Source organism: Lagopus leucura, unplaced genomic scaffold, assembly GCF_019238085.1.
Source record: "Lagopus leucura isolate 7727_CA_CO unplaced genomic scaffold, USGS_WTPT01 Super-Scaffold_100159, whole genome shotgun sequence".
NCBI lineage: Eukaryota > Metazoa > Chordata > Aves > Galliformes > Phasianidae > Lagopus > Lagopus leucura.
Window position 1 is genome coordinate 1,091,320 of NW_024962335.1, and position 25,445 is coordinate 1,116,764.

At 37.1% G+C, this 25,445-nt stretch overlaps 1 protein-coding gene across 5 annotated transcripts in view; it reads left to right on the forward strand.

Moving 5' to 3' along the window:
- Window positions 1-24,903, forward strand: part of NAV3 (neuron navigator 3) — a 253,829-nt gene extending 228,926 nt beyond the window's left edge. For all 5 annotated transcript variants that reach the window (XM_042890140.1, XM_042890143.1, XM_042890144.1 and 2 more), the window contains 14 exons: window positions 333-454; window positions 2,240-2,412; window positions 5,908-6,061; window positions 8,112-8,286; window positions 11,509-11,606; window positions 12,259-12,354; window positions 12,645-12,813; window positions 13,595-13,830; window positions 15,707-15,861; window positions 16,758-16,829; window positions 17,248-17,444; window positions 18,081-18,199; window positions 20,751-20,954; window positions 23,265-24,903. In XM_042890140.1, the coding sequence (XP_042746074.1) occupies window positions 333-454; window positions 2,240-2,412; window positions 5,908-6,061; window positions 8,112-8,286; window positions 11,509-11,606; window positions 12,259-12,354; window positions 12,645-12,813; window positions 13,595-13,830; window positions 15,707-15,861; window positions 16,758-16,829; window positions 17,248-17,444; window positions 18,081-18,199; window positions 20,751-20,954; window positions 23,265-23,384 (2,090 nt within the window). In that variant the 3' untranslated portion in view covers window positions 23,385-24,903. The remainder of the gene's footprint in view (window positions 1-332; window positions 455-2,239; window positions 2,413-5,907; window positions 6,062-8,111; window positions 8,287-11,508; window positions 11,607-12,258; window positions 12,355-12,644; window positions 12,814-13,594; window positions 13,831-15,706; window positions 15,862-16,757; window positions 16,830-17,247; window positions 17,445-18,080; window positions 18,200-20,750; window positions 20,955-23,264) is intronic.
- The last annotated feature ends 542 nt before the right edge of the window (window positions 24,904-25,445 follow it).

The window sequence follows — 25,445 nt, forward strand, 5'->3', positions numbered from 1 at the left end:
ACTTCTTGAAAGTAAAAAATAACTTAAAAAGTAATATGCTTTGGTATTAGTATGTTTTCCAAGAATATATTTCAGTGATTAAATTATAGATATTAGAAACTTTTAAGAAATTGAAACTCGAAAGTCTCACCCACCATTTCAGCCATCTCCAATTCTTGTTCTGTTTCATTTGTTTTAAATGAACCTACATGCTTATTTCTCTCATGGTATATTAGAAGGAATTCTGATTAGGCCATCTACAAGTTATATAGTGCCTATACTGCTCAGAGAAAAAATAAAAATTTCCTTTTTTTTCTTTTTTCTTTCCTTTTTTGTTTTTTGGGTTTTTTTAGATTTACGTATTAGGCGGCAACATTCTTCAGAAAGTGTTTCCAGCATCAACAGTGCGACAAGCCACTCCAGCATTGGCAGTGGTAATGATGCTGACTCCAAAAAAAAGAAAAAGAAAAACTGGGTAAGTGCCCAACGGTTCTAAACCTATCTTTTATCTACTATGTCATTTCCTATGCTGTATAGCATACTTGGCCCATTTTGTCTACAGTATTTGTGTTGGGCCAGACAGATGCAAAGCAATTCACTTGTGATACATACTGTGGCACTACTAGAAAACTAAAAATTGTTGAATACTAATGGAGATTCATTTGCATAAGTCAGGATAATTAAAAAAATATATTAATAATAAAAACTGGAAATGACCTTAAAATATGTTGTGACCTAAAATATATATGGACCTTGTTGAAATCCCACTTAATTTTTCTTCAGTAAGAGTTTGACTCAAAAACTTGACTCAAATACATTATCTAGCTGTGAAGGGTGTTGAAATCTGTTAAGAATTATCATGTAAAATTAGTATGGTGTTTAAAGAAAGTAAGATACTTCCCCACAGGAACACACAAATACCACATGGTACTAAGGATTTTATCAAATATTTTCAATTAATAATCAGAAAATATGTTTTTGTTGCTCTAGAAGTATTACCTGCGTAAACATTTGTTTTAAAGTACTGATCAGCCTTCATTCCCTTGATTTGTAATTCCACACTCTTTCATGTTTCTGCAAGGTGAACTCTAGAGGAAGTGAGGTGAATATGTACCATGGAAAATTTGGCATGCATCTATAAAGAACCCTATCTTGGCATGATTGCTATTTATTTTGGCAGTAGGCTTTTATACCTCCTAAAAACAGATTATCTTGTTTGTCTTCTCAGTTTCTCTTCATTCATTTTAATCTCAAAGTTTAGACTCTAGAAAGGGGGAGTGTAGCCAAAATCCATTTCTTTCTTGTTAGATTTCATTATCTGAAAAATAGAAAAATACTTAAGCAATGTTTCTCTGGTCAGTGGTCACACTCCCCAATTACATCATGAAAATAAAATGTTTGAGTACCTCATTTTTTTTGTAGAGGTTTGTCATTGAGTTTTATACAATTTTAAATCAGAACAATTTCCTGAAAATAAATAAATAAAGCAACATATTTCTCCTAAGATGATCAATTTCTGTACTTAGATGAAGGTATCAAATAATGGGCTAGTTACAATTCAGTGTAAACAAAACTGTTCTCATCTTGGCTCCTGAAATAAATGGCTCTTTGGCTATTCTGTCCCTTTTCAATACCAGCAAAGCTTCTAGAGAAAAAATGCAATGCTTGTATATTCAGAGATCTTACTGTTCTGAAGGAAACGGCAGCACAGAGTAGATACTTTTCAGCTAACGTTCTTCTTCACAGTTCAAAAAGGAAATCTTACATCCCAACTTAAGTCTTCTCGGTTGTGGTCCAAATCATAGCATTGAAATGGTTTGACCGTTCAAATTTTAGTCAATTGGCAAACCTAATAAATTGGACTTGTCTATTGATTTCAGCATTTAGGAACACCAGGATCTGCCTGTACCTAGATGTGAAGTGGTTATTTAAAGCCATCCCTGGAGGGGAATGCCATGAGAATGGGATTCCTCTGGGGTCTACTGGCTTTAAATGAGCACCCCTCTCTCCCAGAGCTGCACCACTCAGTCCTGCATCTTTTCCAAAGACGTATGTTTGCGCTGTGCTGGATTAATAAATGAAAAACAAACACTGTATCATGTTTTTAGAGATACCGTGTTGCATATGTTAATACCTTGCTTCTGTATACTGACCTCAGGCAGTAGCTAGGATGGCATCTGCAAACTAACTCTTCAAAACATGACCGGCATGCAGATTACTGAGATGAGGGAAATAATCTTGATCTGTGTTTATTTTCCAGCTAAGAAGCTCTTTCAAACAGGCCTTTGGAAAGAAGAAGTCCACCAAGCCTCCCTCGTCCCATTCTGACATCGAAGAACAAACAGACTCATCTCTTCCTTCATCACCCAAATTGCCCCACAGCTCAGGAGAGTGCGGGGCAACATCAATGAAACCGTCACAGTCAGCTTCTGCGTAAGTCTCTCCCTCAATATCCTTTCTTCCCAAATGGGATGAGCTGTGAAGACCTCCTCAAAGTGGCCAGTTGTCGTGGTCTTTTAAACCCTTACTTCATCCATTTGCCAGGTTTACTCAATTTACACACTTATTTTCCAGCAGTTTTTCTTAGAATATTCTCTCTTATTTTCACAGTTTTTATTCGAAATCATCTAGCAGTACAAATCTCTTTAGAAATGAATGCCTCAAAAGTTTATGCTGTGCTCTTCCTACACCATTAACAACTATGTTCATCCTTTCTGTTCTTGCTTTTTCTACTATGCAACTACTAATTTATATCCTTTTTTAAACCAATTTTCCCTGCTTCTTCAACTTGAAATTTTTTTTGCAGGACTTTACCTTTTAATTTTATTCTGGTCAACATCTTCACTCTGTCAGGGCTGAGAACAAATCATCAATCAGAAGAAGCCATCTCATTTCTTCACTGTGAAATCATTGTGTTCTTGCCATTGTTTTTGTTTTCAATACATTCTTATTGAATTCTCAGTTCCCATTCATATTCTCCTACCTTTGTTTTTTTTTCCTAATGCCTTTAAATGTAATCCTAATTTTTTCCAACATGGGTAAATCATCCTCCGTGAACACTCACTCAAGCATATACAACTGCCATCAACCTTCCTCTTCTTGCTCTGAGGGTAACCAGTTCAGAACTATCCTTCCTTAGAGCATGCAGGGAATTCTCTTCTTGCGACTGATGGCTGAAGTTTAGAGTAGAGTTTCTCTGTGTTTGGTATGCACCTTTTTACAAGCAACTTTTGATAGACTGTAAGGATTTTTATTACTAGGTTTAGGCAGCAAATATTTGCATAAAAGAAACTGCTCCACAATAAATGTTTTTCATTTCACACATTTCATGCAGCCTATTAAAGAGTAACTCGTCTAGATGTCTAGTTTTATTAGGCATTTTATGTGAAGCTCACACTTTTATAGTTTCAGGTATATGTGTATATTTGGGGAATAATTTCTGCATTTTGTACCCTTCAGTCTGATTTGCTATCAACCTTAAAATCACTAGTAAAAACCTTAATAGAAAGTGCTTGAAGTTAAACACAACACTGTTCTTCAACAAAATTATCTATTCATGATTCACAGATCTGCTTTCATAACCTTTTCTTTTTCTTCCAACTGTACCTTTTTGACTTACTGCCTGGATGTCCTGACCACTTGGATTCATCAAGAACAATACTAAGTGTCTAACTTTTTATTCCAAGCTCTTCCCATAATTGCTTAGGTTTCTGAGCCTTGTCTTCCTAAGCTCTGTCTGTTAAATGGCCTTCTAGTTCTTTGTCTGTAACATTTCTGGACATTGATCTTTTGGATCATTTTTTTATTATTGTGAGCTTTCTACGAAGGATATGAGAAGTACATTTTTTTACATAAAATATATTTCTTCAGATTAATTTTTTTTCTGTCATATGGACAATTTTACTTTCTTTGCAAGACTTTTTTCCATTGCACCATTTAAAATTCTATTGTCTTTCGTAATTGTCAGTAGTTGCTGTTTAAAGATGACAACTTTGTTCCCTTCACCCAAAATAACTTAATGATTTGACAGACCTGCAACTATCAAAAGAGAGAAAACTTAAAATTATTTAAATTACTTATAAACATTTAAATTTTTTTTTTCTGCAGATCAGAATTTTGCCTCTTTTTTTTTTTTTTTTTTTTTTTGGTGAAGCCTGAATATCTTTCTGAATTTTATAGATGTAGTAGCTGCATGTTGAAGAACTAAAAAAAAAAATTGTTTCATACTTTCTACTTTCTGCTTCCATTCTAGACAGCATCTTCCTGATTTTTTCTAGAGCCATATCCAGGCTTTCTGCTTACTTTTTATCTACTTTGAAGATACTTGTCAAGGTGTTTTTTTTCTACTCCTTCTCATAATATACTGAAAAAGTCCCAAAAGAAAATAGTGAAAAAGTATTTATGTGACTTCCCAGCTGTCAAAATTATTTTAGGAGCTAAGATATGCATTTAAATAAAATTTCATTTTTTATTTTGTTAGTGTAGGTATGAGCACTCCAAACCAAGAATTGTGTCAAAATAGTTGGGAAAAAAAAAATCCTAATATATGCTTCTTTTTTTCTCATTCTGCTCACATTTAAAATATTTGTGCATGTTGTGAATAACATTCTTTCTTTCTCCAGTTTGCCATATTTTTTATTTCCAATGAACTTCATCATCTTCCATTTGCTTATAGTTTCTTTACATTTTTTCTTGCTCTGAATTTCTTGTTCTAAAACATTGACTTTACTTTCTTCCGATTGCATCTGTCCAATGCTTGTGTGTGCAGGTCCTCTCTAGGCTGGGCACCAAAGAAAAGGCAAAATGGTCACGTGGTCTACAGGCATAGATCCCGGTAAAACTGAGTGTGGGGCATGGAGTTGTGTACCCAGCTGCTGACCTGAAAAGTGCTGCATCTTCTCCTCCAAAATGCGTTTGCATGCATTTGGCGATTAAAATTGACCTCTGTTTCTTGTTTGTCGTATTAGTAGTAATAATTACAATAATAATAATAATACTTATCGTCATAAAATGTGTTTTATATTTAAATTGTTCTGCAAATATTAACTGTTTAAAGTGTCAGTAATAAGAAATGAATAACATTTGGTGAACTGGCTGAAAATTTTGCATAGTGTAACAATGGGTCCAAAATTCAGTGTTCTATTTTGTACTGCTTCTGTTATGCAATGGATCTGGGTGTGATAGACACACAGATACCAAACAATCTGAAACAAGATTTGAAGAGTTGCTGAATGCCTCAGCTGGTCATGTTTTTATCTTTTCTCATAATATAATGTTTTTTTTCCCTTAAAATTAATACAAAAAGTAATCACATGGTGACTACTTTTAATTCTGTATTCAAGGGGGAAAAAAAAGCTATTTAAGAAAAAGCACCTTTTAATTTAGACATTGTAGGTTTTCAAAACTGTAGGAAAATGGATCAATTAAAACCAATATGGATTAAAATCTTCTGGATAACAAATCAAAAGTGGAAAAAAGTTCAAAGCAGAAAAAAAATTGTTTGTGGCTTAAAGATAGTCAGTGTCAGTAGCACAGTTTGACCGGCATACTTCATTTCTTACTATTAGTACTTAGAAAAATCATAACCTTTACACTGAAGAAAAGATCCAGAAAAATCAAGTTAAAGCTCATGGGTGATGCACAGCCAAAAAGAGATTTCTGAAAGGTTTTTAAGGATTTTATTTTTTCACCATGTGATCTAACTAAAATAGAAAGGTATAAAGCAAGCTGATCATTTCATCTGGAGGAGGTTTTTCCCTTTTTTAATTTGCAATTTAAGCCTTTTCATGTTTCTTTGATAAGATTCTCTCTTCACTCATAGGGTTTCACCAGCAGCAAGCATTTTCTGTACTTTGATGTTTAGTAATGATACTGCTTTGGGGGGAGAATCTTCCTTTAATCTCCTGCCTGTCACCTGCTCCTTTTTAGGATCTGTGAGTGCACAGAGGCAGAGGCTGAAATTATTCTTCAGCTAAAGAGTGAGCTGAGAGAGAAAGAGCTAAAATTAACGGACATTCGTCTTGAAGCCCTCAGCTCTGCACATCATCTGGATCAGATTCGGGAGGCCATGAACCGCATGCAGGTCAGTGCAGCAGCTAAAGTGATGACAGGGATGCATACCAAAAGTATGCTTGGTGTGTTTCCTTTGCTTTGTTTCAGGTAGGTGTTGATATGCAGCAAACTACAAGATTGACTGTGCTTCAAAAGGATAAGTGTTCAACTTATAATGATAGTAGCCCTAGCATTTATATTATCAGTTAAAATGGCTGCGAGAGATGGAAAAATATAAAATCCATTATCTAAACCCTGTATCTGGTGAAAGGTGCATGACAGATAAGCAGATCAAGAAGTGATTTCTGTAGATCTTTAAATGCTTTAGCCATGGGATAATATGTGCATATTCTCTCTTCATGTCTAATTCCTAACCTAGTCATGGCTTGCAGAAGCAAACTATGTAAATTTGAACTATATTATTGTATCCAGCTTCACTCAGTTTTCACTACATTATTACTTGTAATACTGCTCCAACTATTTCCTGAACACATTTTACTATTTCAGAAGACTTTTGCTTTCATGTGGCTGAAAGGGTGCAGAAAGAATGGCATGCTTCAGTGTGGCATGGAGCTCTTGGGACTCAGCTCTGTGACCTACATAAGATGGTCTAGAGCTGCATGCTCAGAAATATCCATAATGTTCACACACTGGGATATGAAGGCCTAAACAAGTTGAACTTCCTCAGAGAAGAATTTGACATAGTTTCATGCCTCCAAAGCTTTAATTTCACCAAAACTGGGCAGAGGTAACTACTTCAGATGCTGCCCTTTGTAATCACCAATTCTTCTCAAGTTTTCCCAGTCAGACAGACAGCCACCTAGGAGATGACAGACTCTGACATTTTGGAGGATGGGTGGGGATTAGGAAAGGGGAAGACTAGGATTGATGAAGAAGATGTAAGAGTGCTGTGTGAATTCTAAGCACCGCAAAAATCTGAAGCTCTGCTAAGAGCTGTGTGATTAGTCAGTGTGTAGTGTGGAGCAGATTAAAATTACATGACTTGTTTCACCATAGCTCCTGATATGATCCCAAGGCTAAATGGTGCATTCACTTGTTTCCTTCTGTCAATGATTTTCTGTTTTGACCCTTCCATTTCACTTTTTTCTCACCTTTGCCAGTAACATCTTTTTATTTTGTAGCAGTTGCATTTTTCTGTGCTGATATCCTATATGATTTACTTGTATAATGTGGCTGAACAGCCTTCATAATAAGACTTTTAGCAGAGCATTAATGAATCAGGAATTAAATTTGATGTGCAAAACAGTATGCGAGAATAAGCCATTGCTTTGTGCTGTGCTTTGTGGTGTAACTGAAAACTAGCTCTACCTGGTACCAAGCTGTTGTCAGGCTGTTTTCATTTTATTATTGCATTTTATTATTTATTATTTCATTTTATTATTATTATGTAGTAATCACCTAACATCACAGCAAACTTAGTTAAACAAAAAAAAGTCCTAGTTGTGCTGATTCATCTGTCATTGTGTATTTTCATTAGAGAGGGTTTGCTGGCCATTGCATGACCAATCCCATGTCTGAATGATCAAGAAGTCTTATCTGATAACAAGGAAGGTTATGAAACTGTTAAAATATCAATTTCTAATTGTTTATTTTAAATTTTCTTTCTCCTCTCTGAAGAAGAATATTTTACCTTCAGTGGCAGTAATCATTTTCGTGACTTTAGAAACATTGATATATCTAAGATTTTTCTAATAACTTACCTAAGTTACTTGGCAATTAAAAATAGCTTCTAAAACTGGGAGTAGCTCAAGAATTTTCTACTGTACTTGAACTATGGTCAGCTGTACAAGAAATGCAGAATCTTGGAGAATATAGTGTTTGTGACATATCTTGAGGCAAAAGCTAGAACAATGTTGTAGGATTTTTCCGGCCATTTCAAGTGTAAGGGCAGTCCACCTTTCACTCATTGAGTTTATGCTTCTGATGCAATGCTACATGCTGCAATTAAACTGCTGAGCCACTTATCTCCTTCAGGTAAACAGCAAGCACCAGAAAGAGAACTGTCGGTTTTCTAAAAGAATAAACTTCTGTGCTTTTATGTTGATTTCTTTTGAATACAGAATGAAATTGAGATATTGAAAGCTGAAAATGATCGTCTGAAGGCGGAGACTGGAAATACTGGAAAACCTGCCCGTCCATCATCAGAGTCTTCAAGTAGCACATCGTCTTCTTCATCACGGCAGTCGCTAGGACTTTCTCTGAACAATTTAAACATCACTGAATCTGTTACATCAGGTAAACATATTTTGAGCACATGCATGAATTTATAATAATTTATTAGTTTTCATCTTCTTAACAAGCGTACATGAAAATTAAAATGCTTCATGTCACTCATATGAACATCAGATACACGTTCAGTAATGGAGATGAGGAATAAAGTTGACAGACATTTCTGAAAATAACAGTATTGACAGATTCTCATGTCCATATGGGACAAATATCAGTGTAGTACATGCAACTTTCCTTGTTTATTTACAGATCTCTTTGGTCGTCTTCCTTAACATCACATTTGCATGTTGAGCAGAAGGTGGTCTCAGCTTTATTCCTTAAACATGCTTTATGTGATACAGCTAGCTAGCCCGTGTTGGACCAAAACATCATTCATCACAGGAGCTAAATCCTGCCTGGCCTTATTAAGTTCTCATTGTCTTCCATGAATGAGAAAAAGCAAGCAGAACTGTGGTGTACATCCTGAACATTAACATTTCATTATTTTCCATGCCACAGAGTTTATGACAATAAGTCTTCTACATTTGTTTTGATAATGTAGCCAAGAAACAGAAGTGCTGCCTCTAACATTAGAATCAGAAGCACAGCAGAAGCAAAGCAGCACTCATTAGCATAGAGTCCACAGAAAGGATAACGTAGTCTCTGGAAGCAATAAAAATGTGCCTAATAACTGTAGAAAGAGTCTAGGCAAGACTACAGCTGGGAATGAGCCAAACTGCCTGACTGTAATTTGGGTTGGCAGCCAGGCATATTATCTTGCCAGTCATTAATTACATGGATATTTAAATATTTCTTCTGGTTAGCATCAATTTGATATGAAAATCAATATATTTTTATCTACATTCCAATCTATTTTTTTAATCCGGTACTACTTTTTAGTATGTATGAAATCAAATTGGACCATGATATATAAGGAAGTGTTGTGAAAAACAGATTGTCCCTGCTCACATATCTGCACACAGAAATAAATAAATAAATCCTTTTTCTTTTTTTCAGAAGGGTAGTTTTAGGAACTCTTTTATAATAGCAGCTATTAGCACTTTGTCTCTTGACTCTCTCTTTGTCTAGATATAGGAAAAAACTAGACATAGATATAGGAAAAATACTAGCTTGTGTAATACAAGCTTTATATGATTTTGTCTTACTGGTTCAAGATGTTTTTGTAGCATGTAAAGTAATTACTTTTGGTTGTAAGAAATTAAAGAAACGTTAAGAGTGCTTAATGAGGAGTGGAGGATTTCATTTGATTAGGAATCCAGCCTTCTTGATCATTGAGGGTATCATTTTATTGCTGTGTCAGAGAACTGTGAAATGTGGAAGCTTCCTCCCAAGGTCTGTGGGGTTTCTGAGGCACTGTTGAACTAAAGTCCCTGAGATACGAAGAGGTGAATCCTGTTGGGAACTAAACTAAGACAGGTACTGAGGGCTTTTGCTCCTCACTTTACAAGTGCTATGGCATTTTCTAAGAAACCAGTGTCAGATGAAAATCACTAAACCGATTCACTGCCTCTTCCCAAGAATATGACCATATCTTCCAGATGGGTGAGAGTGAAGAACAAAAAACAAGGACCAGTACAGGTCTTTCTCTGCACTGTCTGATGAAGAGCATGCTAAAGCCCTACCAAAAGGTTTCTGGGGCCACCATAGCATAGCTAGGTATGCTAGCAGGGGCATAGCAGGAGGTAGCAATTGGCATGCCCCTGGAGTTTAGGCCCTCTGTGTGCATCTTCTCAGCTTATTGTGTCCTTGAGAGAGACATCTCAGAAGCAAATGTAATTTTTTTTCTAGCCAAAGAATGGTGCCTTGTTCTTAAAGGCTTATTGAAAACTGTATTTTGAAAGGCTACCTAAGAGTCATTTAGAAAATGAAAAATTTTAGAGCATCAGAGATATCCTAAATTGCCCTCAGATGAACTGTGACATTATGAAAACTCTTAAGGTTTATTATATATGCCAAAATGCCAAACAAGTGAAGTGAAACATTCAGTGTTAGTGGACAGAAGAACTGGCTGCCTAGAACAAAATATGCAGAGATTTGATTTTTTCAAGCTCACAGCAAAATGTGCTTCATCTGATCCATTAAAAATAATTAAGTAAACAAACCAGTAGAATCTTCTTTCTAGACCTCAGTTTTCTAGGTCTTGGAGTAAATTATCAAATATTTTACATGAGGACCTGCTTATTTTTAATACATTCACTGAGGTCATATTGGTAAGTTTTATTTTCTTTTGCTTCAAGCGAATACTTCTGTGATTGAATCTCACCTTCTTGAATTTGAAGGAAATTGGTCTTTGTGCAAACTCTGACATAAGTCAATGCATTTATTCAATCGTAATAATGGGAATAAGCAGGATTTATGGTTGTGGATTACTGTGCTGACCTTTGAAGAAAATGCAAATTCATAATCTCTCCAAATTTGACAGTTTAAATGTCTAACATGAAAGTCTCCAACAGAACTTCTAGAGGACAACAGACATATTATTTGTTGAAATAAAGCTACAGGCTCAGTCTTCACTAAGAAATAAATCCTTCCAGATTCTCATTTAGGGACTTAGTGAGGAGCTAGAAATGGAGGCACAGTGCAGATCAGAATTGCTTCTTACCTCCAAGAAAAGTAAAACTTTTTTTTAGTGGAATGGCTAAATATTGACACATGTTCTGGGGGAATGAAAAATGATTTTCTAAGGATTCTCTTTTTAAGTCTGTATTATGGGGGAAAAGGGTTCTATCCATGCCATATGTACAGAAGGCAAGAAAATAATCTAGAAAGGAAAATTAAAATGCTGTTTTACTGGAGCAGCAAACATATCATTGCAATGATTTGTTGTTTTTCTTCTGACAACATTCTAAAGGGCATAGTGAGTGCCCAAAGACATAAACTCAATTTAAGTTTTATACAACATCTCTTTGTAGATGAGTGGTTTTGAACAATTTCCAAGAAGGAAAGAAAAGGCAAAATTATAATGCAAAAATGTCTTTCTTTCTTGTTTCCCAATTCATTTCTATGTGATTAATGCTACTAATATTTCTTCAAAAATTGACAAATTGTAATTGTCTTTTTCATCTCTATCGGAAAAAGGAAAAATGTAGATAAATAGAGATTAAAATGATTGCAAGTTGTTGTGGTGGCAACCTTTGTTTTCAATCAAAAAACCCTTTGAGCAAGTGTTGAAATGATGAGGTGAACATAACTGATACGATTTGTGAGATTTCTTTCCCTCTATTACAGATATTTTGTTGGATGATGTCACAGATGGAGCACTCCACAAAGAGGGCCATAGTGTGAAAATTTTAGTCACTATAAATAAGGGTTATAGTCGATCCAAGGTAAGTTTGTTACCCAGCAGTCACAAAATTACTACTCTGGCACATCCTCCATTACAGTAACTAAGCTCTTTTCAGTGTTTTCAGCCAGGAAGTGAATAAATGTCCAAAAGGCAGCAGCCTTTGCCCTGTTGTTCGTGTTCAGTTTGGCGCTCTCCGTAGACTATAAAGTCATATGTCCTCCTCCTGCCTTTGTAGTGGTTCAGACATTACCAATTCTCAGTTTAATTAGTAGTAATACATTCTGGGACTTGCTAGCTCCTTTTAAAAGTAGTTATAAATTAGATATATGCTTTATACCTCTTAAGAGTGCAACTGTGAATATGCTGCTGGGTAATCAGTTTGAAATAGAGTTGTTTATTCATGTTCTGTGTTGCAGAAAAATTATAAACACAGTGCAACTTTTATTTACATTCAACTCTTTACAATTACTGGTGAAAGCTTATAGAAGAATAAGATACTCTATTTCCTTCTGTATAAATATGTACCAAAGTAATATCACCTATGCCTTTTTCTGGCATGGAGGCCGTTAACAAACTTGTAACATCACATACTAAATAATACTACTTTTCTTTATTTGGGAAAATCAGGAGTCTTTATAGCAAATTTATTGCCACCATTTTTAGTCTAGTTCTCAAAGTATCTGTCTTTTCAGGATCAAAAGTCGCATACATATCTGATAGGATCAATTGGAGTTAGTGGCAAAACAAAATGGGACGTTTTAGATGGTGTAATCAGACGTCTCTTTAAGGTAAGGTACAAAAAACATAACTTAAATATTAATTCAATATCCTTTCTCAATTAAGAAAAAGCCTATGTGTTTGGTTTGTCTTACCAAGTCATTTTTTTTTAATATACAGCTAACACCACCATTAACCTTTACTGTTAATGTTGCTGTATTTTTTTCATGATCATAGGTGGTTCCTATTGAATTTGACTGCAAGAATCTCCTCTCCAAATGAATTCATCTGTACTTTGGTATACTGCTTTCATTCTATAACTGTATCCACTTTTACACCTTATATTTTTATATAATTTCAGGAATATATTTTCCGAGTGGATCCAGCTGCTAGCTTGGGTTTAAGCTCTGACTGCATTGCTAGCTATTGTATAGGGGATGTAACTAGAGCCCATAGCCTAGAAGTGCCTGAACTGCTGCCTTGTGGATATCTGGTTGGAGATAATAACATCATCACTGTGAACCTGAAAGGTAAAACCCTAAGAATATTTTGCAGACACTGTACAGCTCTTCAGTGCATTTCTCCATACCTTCTTTTTTCTTTCCTTCTTTTTTCTTTCCTAAAGCCTGGCCTTTCTGTATTTTGTGTCCAGTTCGAGGATTCATTTGTCACATAAACTTTCTGTATGACATTGTACAGTACCTAGCACAGGGACATTTTGAGGTAAACCTAAGAATTTCTCTCTCCTCTGTCTAATTGCCAAATTACCACAACAAGGTGTAAATTTCTGAATAGTGGACAAAGAAGAGCAAGCAAACAAACAGGAAAAAACCCATAGACTGTGATGAAAAATATGTATGTATTACCCAATTCTTCAGCAAAAATTTGAAACATTTTGAAAGCTGGAGGGATTTGCTGTTGGAGAGGAGAGTGGCCTTCAGAATTGTCCATGTATGGATGTGACAACCAGTAACCCCTGTAGCTGTCAAATTGTCCTTTTTTTTTTTTATCATAGTTGCCTGTAGTGTCTGAAACACGCCATCTTTGCCTCACTGAGCCTTCTCTTCACATTTACTTTGATATGCTTTCTCCCATCCATTTAGTCACACTGCCATTGCCACTGTTTTATGTTTTGGCCCTGCGTAAGGATATCAGCATTTCCACATTAGCAGAGCCCTTGAAAGGTGTTTGGTTTAGGAAGTATCTCACCTTGCTTAGAGCATGGCACTGATGTCATCGGATGCTGGTCGAAACCTGTACTTACCTTAGCATGGATGAAGACAAGCCATTTTTCTTTTCTTTCTTTCCCAGGAGTGGAAGAAAACAGTTTGGACAGTTTTGTGTTTGACACATTAATTCCTAAGCCAATTACCCAGCGGTACTTTAATTTACTGATGGAGCATCGCAGAATTATTCTTTCGGGACCCAGTGGCACAGGAAAAACCTATTTAGCTAATAGGCTGGCTGAATATATTATAACTAAATCTGGCAGGAAAAAAACTGAAGATGCCATTACAACCTTTAATGTAGATCACAAGTCAAGCAAGGTAAGTTAGAAATGAAATAATAACTTATTGCCTGGTTTGTAGGGAGATTATAGAGTATACCATTAGCTGGCATACTGATTGTTGCTCAGCATCTTTTTCGACAAGGATTCACTCTCCAATCCCAGTTAAGAATACAGACCAAATCTTTCTATTCTAAGCAAACTATTGAAGCACTGAACGAAAAACAGAATTTTTCCTCATTTGAGGAAATCTATCTTAAGGCCGTATGCGCAGTCACATGTCGATTCTTGATGTATCTGTAATTCCTTCATCAGAAACATTATAGAACAGCTGGTCTAGCTTGCTTTTGTATAGTGGCAATAGCAGCCTATTGTTAGTGAAGATTTGAGAATGGGAATTTTGAACCACTGTCTTGGGTGCAGCAATCAGCTACAAATATGACTGCTCCCATGGTTTCTGCTGTACATCGGTCAGGAAGCTGACCATAGTAAAATTGCCTAAATGTGACATCTTGTCACAGTCAGAGCAATTTACGTGGCTCAAATTATCAAGCCTCTAACGTGACTACTGTGGCAGCCCCAGATCATACTAATCACTTGCTATCCTAGATTGGGTATACTCCTAACTTGGTACCCCGGGAAAAGAAAATGAAAGGTTTTGTCCAGAGCTTTCTGACTTGCACAGAACATAATGAATGTTAACATAATATAAGAAGGAAGAACATACAGATCTCAAAGGGGTGAGAGAACCATTCCAGTACAAACATCGCTTTCCATTGTCTTTATACAGAAGATTTGTGGTGCCTTTTACTTTGGCGGGGAATGTGCTCATGTTTTATTGCTATACTGCATATACATTTATAATGGAAATTGTCCCACAAATGAGCAAGCTTTTAGATTACTGGTAAATTGCTTGATATATGTGGTAGATTTCTTCCGCCCCCACCCGCCCTCCACCTTTCTATTTGCATAGAGCTTTTGTGTTTGTAGTAAAAAAGAAAAAGCATCATTGTCAAATGCCAAGTGTGCTCAAACAACACAGATGGTGCTTTTTCTTGGAAGAAGCCCATGATGTTCCCTAGAGACACCTGAGCATAGAAAGCCAAAGAAAAATCATTCTTGAAATAAGAAAAAGATTACATGTTCTTATTAAAGAGAAGAAGATTCTGCTATCCTCAGTCCAGGAAGTGAAATGACAATAGGAGCTTTGTCTATAATATTGAACATTCCTAACACTGTCGCAATTAGTTACCTCTGGGGAAAGAGCTATAAAACTGTATAGCTCAGAACCTCAAGGGCAATAAAGCATCAAGGAAAATATGAAATATTTTGATTGTAGAAGGCTTGTTTTTACTTCAGCACTAAATGACATCCAGACAGGAAGAAAAAAAAAAAAACCCAACATTCACAAGAGGATCTTTACTGTAAGATGTGATATAGAAACCCCAAAAGATCAGGTTTTCAAGGAGAATAATAAAAGGAGATATCTATGGGAGCAGTTCAATATGCTTAGTTTGTGTGACAATTTGGTTGGATTTTGTTTCATTGTTTTTTGGATTTTGGTTTGTTTCATTGTTATATATTATATATATATATGTGGCACTCATAAAAATGGGTAGGATATTTTATTGCAACCTGTTTTCTACTGGACATATTTTGCCAGCAGGTTTCTAAGAACAGTGTCCACCAAATAGGAATGTGTCTGTTTCAGTCGTTTGCATTAAGTTTAGAGCTTTTGTTCTTCCTAGCACGTGGCTTCAGTGTTGTCCCGTCTAAGAAGCATGTGCTCATCCAGCTGAGCAGTCCACAGTGGTGAAACTCTGTAGCAACCTCTTTTTCTGAAGTTCTTTTCCCCCGAAATTACATCTGGGTCTAACTGGGCTAATCTTCCATGGTTTTTGTTAATTCTGCTGAAGGATCTGCGACAATACCTAGCTAACCTAGCTGAGCAATGCAGTGCTGACAACAACGGTGCTGACCTCCCTGTGGTCATAATTCTGGATAACCTCCACCATATCAGTTCACTAAGTGACATCTTCAATGGTTTCCTCAATTGTAAATACAATAAATGGTAAGCAGAAGCTCTTTTCTCCACTTTCTCACATCACATTTACTCACATTACAGTAAAAGCTGTTTGTTACTTTGCAAAATAAAATGTTCCAGTAAATACTTAGATTCCCTTAGGCTGTCAGCAAAGCTTCTGTACAGCACCTTCAATTTAAGCACTTGAACAATTTTGACCCTCTTCAGCCAAGTACTTATGTGCCAACTTTGCTTCATGATCCCTTGCACTGCACTGAGACTCAATTTAAGATGTACTTGACTGAATTAGGTTCTTATCTCTTTTGCCCTGACAGGTCACATAAGATCATTTGTACCATGAGGTTGGCTTATGGGAAAGAATAATAAATGTGCTTTATAATAGGGGAATTTGGGACGTGGGAACACATGAACCATGCCATGGAGAAGCAACTGTGGATAGTTGTTTTTTTTTTTCTGTGAGTTATAATAGTGAAGAAGTATGGAGTTAGCTGAATGTCCTTTATTGCCAAGCAAGAATAACAATGTTTTCTGGGATTTTTATTGGCCACTGACTATTTTTACTGTAAAAGCACCATCATAGGGATTTCCCCCCATAAAATTGCTGAATGCTACGTCTTATGCACGAGATTCATTGTCGTCTGAAATTAAAATTCTGAGCTTCCCACAAAATAATGAGGCATATGAACAGAGTTGCCTCATTTATTCTTTATTATAGATGAGTGATAGTGAACTACAAATGTATAGAGAGGGAAATCATATGAGAACAAGAATTACGAAAGGGGAATACTGCACAAATATCTTAAATCTAAAATTATAACACATCCACACTCTTCAAAATTAGCCTAGCACAAATAAGATTAAGAATATTCTCTGAATATCTGAAAAGATTATCCCTCAACAAAACATGCTAATTCTCTTTCCAGTCCCTATATTATTGGAACTATGAACCAGGGAGTTTCCTCCTCACCAAATCTGGAGCTGCATCACAATTTCAGGTACCTTCACTTTGTTTTTACTATGTCTGTGTTTGCACAGAACTCTCAAGCTCCCTGCTCCTCTGACTAGCTCTTCAATAAACATTGATCTTGTGTCTCATCACAGGAGAATGTTTGAGATTCTGTGACTTTCCCTGTACTGAGAGGTCTCAGTATGGTGCTTGGGAATGTTGAAAAAAAAACGAGATGCTTTCCAGCATCTCTAGCACTATTCTGAACATGATGGCATTCTTGCATTCCATTTGTCTTCAGCAGTGTCTTGAATTCCTGCTAAGAACTGTGACAGTGAGCAATAATGCAGTTTTATACTTGCTGGTTCACAAGATTTAGAAGCGTATGACATAATTGTCATCTATCTGTTAAAGAGGAAGTCTACTTGTAATTCATTGCTACTTGACATTTTATCCTTTCTACCTAGGTGGGTGCTGTGTGCTAATCACACAGAGCCTGTTAAAGGTTTCTTAGGAAGATACCTGAGAAGGAAACTAATTGAGACTGAAATAGAAAAGAACATACGCAATAATGAGCTCATCAAAATCATTGACTGGATCCCAAAAACGTGGCATCATCTCAACAGCTTCTTAGAAACACACAGCTCTTCAGATGTAACCATTGGTGAGTCTTAGCAAACTGGTTTGAAATAAAGACACAGGCTGACTATTTCAGAGGTTTGTGAAAGTTGAATTCTGTTTTTAAAATTTGTCATCTGTCAGTGATAAATACAAAATAAGTGTGAGGAGTTCACCTAGTTAGTGTTGCCAGCAAGGCTGAAATGAAAATGAAAAGATAGTGTATATTTCCCGGTGTCTGTGCTTTGGTTGCTGAAGACTTTAAAGTAAATTGCTATCATCATAAGAAAATAACTTCACAAAATATTACCTCAACAACAACTTTGGTAAGCTTTATTTTTTCTGGCCATCACACTGCAGCATAATCAAAGCAATAAAAACACTTGGACTGTCATTTCTGCAAACTAGTGGAAGATATACCTGAGGTCTTTTAGTGGAAAAGCTTTGTTAGCAAGTCATCTTTTTACACTGGTTTGGCAGTAAAACTGGTAAGTGTTCATCTGACCATAGAACTGGATAAAGTGACACTAGTTCATTTTTAATAACAGGTTACTGGTAGATCCTATACTGTAGTCCTGTATTTGTATTCTCTATGCTTGAATACCACTTTTTAAATTTTATAAAGGTTATTTTCAGTGGGCTCACTAGGGCTACTTTTTCAATACACAATTTGACTTCTCAGGTCCCCGCCTTTTCCTCCCTTGTCCCATGGATGTTGACGGCTCCAGAGTGTGGTTCACAGACCTCTGGAACTACTCCTTGGTGCCATATCTTCTGGAAGCAGTGAGAGAAGGACTTCAGGTATATCATTTGCTTCCTAACAATTGCTTATAGGCTTCCTCTAAGTTACATTTAACTAATGCATCCAATTGTAAATACTGTTGAATTTATAAGAAAAAAATCTCTGATGAGATCATAGATATTAATGTTTGGCTCCTTTTGACTTGCTCATAACCTGAGCAGGTCTCAGTCTACCTCTGGATGTGAGAGTTAGTAGATTCTATATTGGTGTAAGAAAAGAGCTTTAGTCTGCCTGATCTTGCCCAACATGTAGAGAAGTACACATGCAGGCATGTGGAGGAAAGCTTGTGAACAAGGATATTTTCACCATTCAGAAGACGGAGATAATTTACTTTTTGGCCATGTTGAGCATGAAGATCTGTCCCTTTTCATCTTTGTATCTTGCACCGCCACTTGTCTTCCCCTGAATTTTGTTCTTTCCTTATCTCTTTCTCATTATGGGCTTTCTAATGACTGTAATTATCATTGTGGATAACAGCATTATCAGTTCAGAGTATTTCATTGTTCCCTCCATCGTGTCTTCTCCATAACCTAGGCTTTAACACCAGTTCCAGTCTCTTAGCATTCTCTGTCTATTGATATTGAACCAAATAATGTTTAATAGTAATTTTAGTAAGACTACGAATAGTTTCACAGTATCAAGGACTGTAAACTGTTCCATACAGGTTATGATTTGGGACCTCTGCACAGGTTTGGAGCAAACTTAAATCTTGCAAGTAATCCTTTTTTTTTTTTTTTTTTTTTTTTTTTTTCTGTTTGTATTTGGCTTTCTCCCTTTTCCTTTCCTTTTACGTCTGCAACTCTGTGCCCCCTGGCAAGGCACAGTGTGAAAAGACTTTTTTTTTTTTTTTGCCACACATGACAGCGAAAGAAATTACTTCATGATGCAGAGAGGGTTGTTATGGAACAGTCAAAGATCCATGTAGGCAGCTGCAGGTTCTTTATCGCCTTGTACTGACATAGTGGCATGCTGACAAGATGGACGTTTCACATCTTGCCTGTTGAATATCTCACACAATCCTAGAACTGCTTATCTTTCTGGAAATTACAGTGTGTTTATGCTGTGCAAAAAAGTGCCAAACATCCAGTAGAACAGCCACAGTGAGATTAAGAGCACTTGTTTAGATCAGCCATAAAAACACAGTGATATTCATCGTGTTCATATTTTTCCAAGTATACAGGGTAACTCCTTAAATAAAAACTTAAATTTTGGAGCAGAAGATGGCAGCAGACAGAAGAAAATATGTTGTTTCATGAGCCATTCCACTTTTTATATGCTTAGGATGCCTTCCAAAGAACAGCATTACTAACAATAAACAGAAACCTTTTATATGATATAGTTAGATGTTCCTGGAACCAGGGAAGGGTAGAAAATTACTTTCTAGCCTGGTGCTTTGTAAGCTCACTTGTCAAACATGCAGTTTACAAACCTTGCCCCAGCTTCCAGGAAGGTTTTAGCCACTGTTTGTCTCGGATGAGAGCAGTGCTACCTACAGCCAGGAGATAGGAGTCAGCTTGCTAAGAAACATTTCTTCTTGGCTTGTTTAATCAGATCCTTTCTAAGCAGCCGTGCCTCTGTTTAGGGCAGAAGTCTGAGTATTTCTGTATACAATACAGGGAACGGGGCTGCCTAACCTGAAAATCTGGATCCAGCAAGTGCCTGAAAGCAGGTGTTGCAATGATAAGCACGACTCTTCTCTCTGGCTTCAGCACTAGAATCCTTCGCTGTTTGAATCATGTTAGGAGTACAGCCCATCTAAATGCCTCTGCCAGTGTTATGCTTTTTCTTGGACTGTGTGAAGTTGTTTGAGCTGAGAGAGATCATGGAAGACCCTGGTAGCGGGCTCCCAAGTCCCATATGTCATTGTCACTGAAGGCAGCACAGCTAAAGGAGATCTGTCAAACTGCAGCCAAGGGTCTCTCAGTTGACCTGTTGCTTGTGAACAGCAGAGTACAGAGGGTGCATTTTAGTGAGGAAGTTACCAGACCTCCTAAACATATAGTATTCTCATTCTTCCTTCTTTCTGGCATTACAGATTTATAAGCCTTTTTGTGCTTTACAGTGGGGAAAACTTGTCCTTTGTGAATTTCTTCTCTTAACCTTGTGAAAGATCTCAGGGTTTGTATAGATGTCTGCTTCTGCATCCCATTTTGCTAGGAGAAAAAAACAATCAATGCTGGCACTTCCTAATTCACTTTAAATAAAATCCAGTTAACTTGAATGTTTTAGATAGATCAAAGATAATTTCACCTTACATCTTAGGCAAGTTACCTAAAGGTCTCGTTTCTCATACCAAAGGCTTGTAGCTCCTACCTTTGCCTACAAGTATTACTAGTTACAGAGTGCTGTTCAACTTGCATCCATTCTGAGTATTGAAGGAGCACTAATGGGGATGAAATCTTTTCAGTGTGTTATCATATCTGAGTGCTGAGCATGTTTGAAAGCAAACCTTTACTAGAAAGGTTTAAATGAGTTTGATGACTTTTGTCTGCCATTAAAACCAGTAGTGAAAATTATTGGATACTTACCTGTGTTATATTCACACTACAGATGTATGGCAAGAGGGCACCCTGGGAAGATCCCTCCAAGTGGGTAGCTGACACATATCCGTGGAGCTCTGCATCTCTACAGCATGAGTGGCCATCATTACTCCAGTTAAGACCAGAAGATGTTGGTTATGAAGGTTATGCATCAGCAAAAGAAGGAACAACCTCCAAGCATGTTCCACAGACTGATACAGAGGGGGATCCCTTGGTATGACTTAAACTTAGGGAAAAATGATTTTCGGTATATACCTTGATGTCACATTTTAAATTGTACATTATACAGTAAAAAAATATGTTATGTACCTGTTCCAAACTGTGTTTTTAAAATGAAGTCTACTGTGTGTTAGATAAAGTAAGGAAAAAAAAGAAGGGCAAGAATCACCTTCACACTGATGGGTCCCTAAATCACAAGCATTTTCTATCTGCCCAGAAGTGTTTCCATGTATCTAGTACTCATCATTCAGGTACCACTCTTAAGCAACTTGCTTAATCAGCTTGCTCTGAATACACTTTTCCAGGTCAGCCAATTTGTCATGTACATCCTATGTGTGAAGGATATCCTCTCTCTCTCTCTCTCTCTCTCTCTCTCTCTCTATATATATATATATACGAAGGATAACTGAGAAACTCACATAATCTAACTTTGCTATGGTAGAGAATTTAGTGGAAATGCAAATTACAGTTACCCTTCCTTTCCTCTGAACATTTCAAGAAAACTTGTGACTGTATAAGACTCTTAATGTAAAAAGAATGCAAATATAATGCCCTTCAAAGATAAGAGGTCGATTTCCCTAAATGCCATATATCATTTTACCTAAATGTGATCCCAAATGTTTGAGATTAACCATTGCTGCTTGTGATAATGGGATATTAAATTGCATATATTGAACTGCTCTTCCCATATAGCACTTCTTCTATTGACTTTCAATCATAATTTATAGTATTACTGTAGAGAATAGTACCTCTGGAATACAGGAAGCTCTCAGAAGAAGGGAATTTCATAGAGGAAAATGCATTAAACTCTTACCAATGCTAAAGCAGTGACTTTTCAACCTCCTTGAAATGTATGGGGAAGCATTTGGTACCCAAATCAGACCTTGCATCCCAAGGAAGTGTAGGAAATCAGCTCATCCGATCTCATCTTCCAAAGCAAAAGATTTGGAGTGATTGTTTGGCCCTTTGATTTGACCTCTCAGTGAGCATATTGCCCAGGCTTCCAGCACACATGCATCTCCTTCCACTAAGGTCACAATACTTGGGTAGGCAGATTTCAGCATCCTGTCACCCGTGCTCTCTGCACACTGTGATCATTTGTTGTTTACAGCTTCTTCTATCTGACCAGTTGTCAGAAGATGAAACTTGTGAATGTGTGGCTTGAGGTGGAGCTCACAGGGAGACACAGCGACACAAGGAGAGCGTGATCATATCTAAACACTGTGCTTGTGCAAGCAGGACATTTCACAGGAAGGCTGTATTACACACCCAATGCATGTATCCAGTATTCTTCCACATGAATACTTCCTAACCTTCAGCAAAAGCTTCCTGATAGCATTGAAGAGTATTAAATGCTCGTCAATTCTATTAGAAATCTTTGCAAATAGCGTGCCACAGAAACCACAGAAATGTAAAGTTTCCCCAGAAAAGAGAAAAAGAGCTTAACGTGCATATACAAGGATGTACCTTTGCCTCTGTTTTTTTTTCATTACCTGTTTTTTCCCATGGACAACCTATTTATTCATTAAAAAAAAACTCTAAAGCAGTGTCAACATCTCTTGAAGCCCTGAGTATGCTAGTAAAAGTAGATACTTTATAAATAAAATCCTGGTAATTATACAGGTAGAGCAACAAACACCCAAGTAATTTTCTGGGGCCTATTGCTGCTTTTTGATGTTTTGTTTTCAGGTGGCCTCAAATCCTAACAATGCCCTAATGAGTTATTTGGGGTTCCACTCTCCTGGGAAGGGGGGTCTCTTGCTGCTCTCTGCTAGGCTGTTCCTTCAGCAGCAAATGGGACCCTTTTAGGAAGCAGCTGGCCTCAAACCACCCCACGCCCACTCCCTCCCATTCTCTCTCTCGCAGAATGGCTATGTTAGTGTGATTTTGTTTGCAGTTGCTTTTCCAGTGTGATACTTCTTTGCCATCCAAAAATGATCTGGAAGCTCTACCGTCTGCAAATATGGGCCCAGATGTCCGGCTGTGATATGGCTTCCTTCCCCTGCTGGTGGTGCAGCTGCAGCCATTCTCACCCTTGAATGAAGGAGAGCTATCAGGCAGCTTCATTATATCCCTCTGGCTCTCTGGACCTTTAAACTCACATTGCTATTTAAAGACCAGAAGGCAGCAAAAAGGGTACCAGGAGGAGCTGCTGACTCCCTGCCCTTTCAGAAATCCTTTTGTACAGTCCCCTCAGCTAGATACCAGCACACCTCATACAGCAAGGCAGCTTAATTAAATTTTAACACGGCTGCTGCAGCATTAAATGAGACAAGATTATGTAAACATTTCTTTCTTCTTTCAGATGAATATGCTAATGAGGCTTCAAGAGGCAGCCAACTTTTCGAGCGCACAAAGCTGTGACAGCGATAGCACCAGCCACCACGATGACATTTTGGATTCATCCCTTGAATCGACTCTCTGAAATGGACAGCCCTTGGTGAAGGATTATGGTAATATCTGCTTCCACGAGACCACTGCCAGTATTAAAGCAGCACGCCGAGGTCCCTGAATGAGAACGGTGTGTTGTAGATAGGCAGGAGACCTAACTGCAAAGTCAGGAAGAAAAATTGAAGTGGAGAGCTTGAATTAGCTTAATTTCAAGGCATTTTGATACCTATGGAGCCAAGTGAGACTCCATTTGTCAACTGGAAGGGGCCCTGGATCGAGGGCATCTAAGCAGATTGCACACGTTAGCCAAACTGGAATTTTTTTTTCCTTTTTCTCTCTCTCTTTTTCTCTCTCTCTCGCTCTCTCTGCTCTCTCTCTCTGTCTCTGTTTATCTGTACAAGTTTACAGTGCAACTTCTTTTGTTGTTTTTTTTTTCCTTTTTTTTTTTTTTTTTCCTTTCCTTTACCCTGAGGTGCTGCATGAACAATGCGGTCCTTCTAATTCTCTTCTAACCTCTGTTGTGCCACGTGGTGCTGGTCACAGGACTGCGGTGGTGTTGGTGTTGTACGCTACTGCCCATTCCAAAATGAATCAAAGATGATGATCGTAACTCAGAAAGCACAAACAGTATTGTGCAATCACCAGAAAACATGACTGTGATATGCTGGATAAGTGCCAATTTAATTCTAACTGCCATGGTCACGGTGATGCGCTCCATCAAGTTTTTAGTATACGAGTCACAGATTTTATAAAGTTGTTTTTACCACAAAGGTCTTTTTTAACCACCTGCCCACTCCTTAACAACAGTTTTATACCAATTATTAACCAACACTGATTAAAGGCTTCTTAGGGCTTCATTTGTTTGAGCCTTTTCAGTGAAAGAAGGAACATTTCTTATGGTGCTGTCTCACTGCCTTAAAACAGATTTCTAGAACAGTTTTACAGTTGGTTTAATTCCTAAACCATTGGTAATTTACACTGTTTTTTTCTTCATTTACTAATGAGAAACCGTCAGTTAACACAGTAGCCTCGTATCTGTATATCATGATTTTTTAAAGAAATGGATAGGAGAAAGAACAGTTGCTATATAATATTTTTATCTTGTGAATAGATTGCTCTGCCTACCCTCAGAAATACACAAGGAACCCAAACCCACTTCCACTGCCACCTAAACGCTGAGAAAATCGGCTCAAATCCATTTGGTCCCATGGAATGGAGTTTTTGGAGGACAGATGTTTTGAATTTTTATCCAGCAGAGCTGGATGCACTTGATGCAGCATGAGCACAAATATATGGTTTTGGTTTTGTTTTGTTTCTTTTTTTCCTTTTTCTGGTTTTAGCATGTTGTTTTGATTGCTATTGTTGTACATGAAAAATTCAGCATAGAGGAACACTGAAGCAGTGATGTCCACTGTGGAAGAGGAAGAGTTTATACTGTAAAAGTGGGTTGGTTTTGCACAGTCTATTGGGTGGGTAATGTAAATATATGAAGAAAAAAAAAAAAAAGAAAAAGAAAAAAAAAAGAAAAAAAAAAAAGCCTTGCACAAATAAAAACAAACAAGCAAACAAACAAAAAATTGTATTTTATTCTGTTGGTGTTAAGAGATGTTTCACTTGCTGAGATTTCTAGTATGTTACAAACAAATACAGAATGCAAACCTTAAAAGCTGTTCTTACCTGGTGTGTTTGTCCTGTACTTACAGTTATGACTATGCAGGAGCTATCAATGCTACAGTGATCATGTTTCGATATCTCTATGAAACCAATACATTTTGGGGGACTAAACATCTGGAAATGATTTAAGTGCATATGTCATGGCAGGCTACAACCAGATTGCATTAAAACTGCTCAGAATAATCAGAAGTGCCCTTTTTATCACAAGAGGCATCCGGTTCAAATAGGTGCATATAAACCAGAAGATATCCAAGGGCTTTGGCATTGTGTAGATGTGTCCTGTACACCTCCATCGATGTTACCTTCAGGATGTGTATTTGGTGCTATTAACTGTGGCCACCCCGTGGTCACTCGCTGTAAAACAAAGATAAATCAATGCAGTTTTCAAATGGCACTGAGCTGCATCACTGAATCTAGAGGT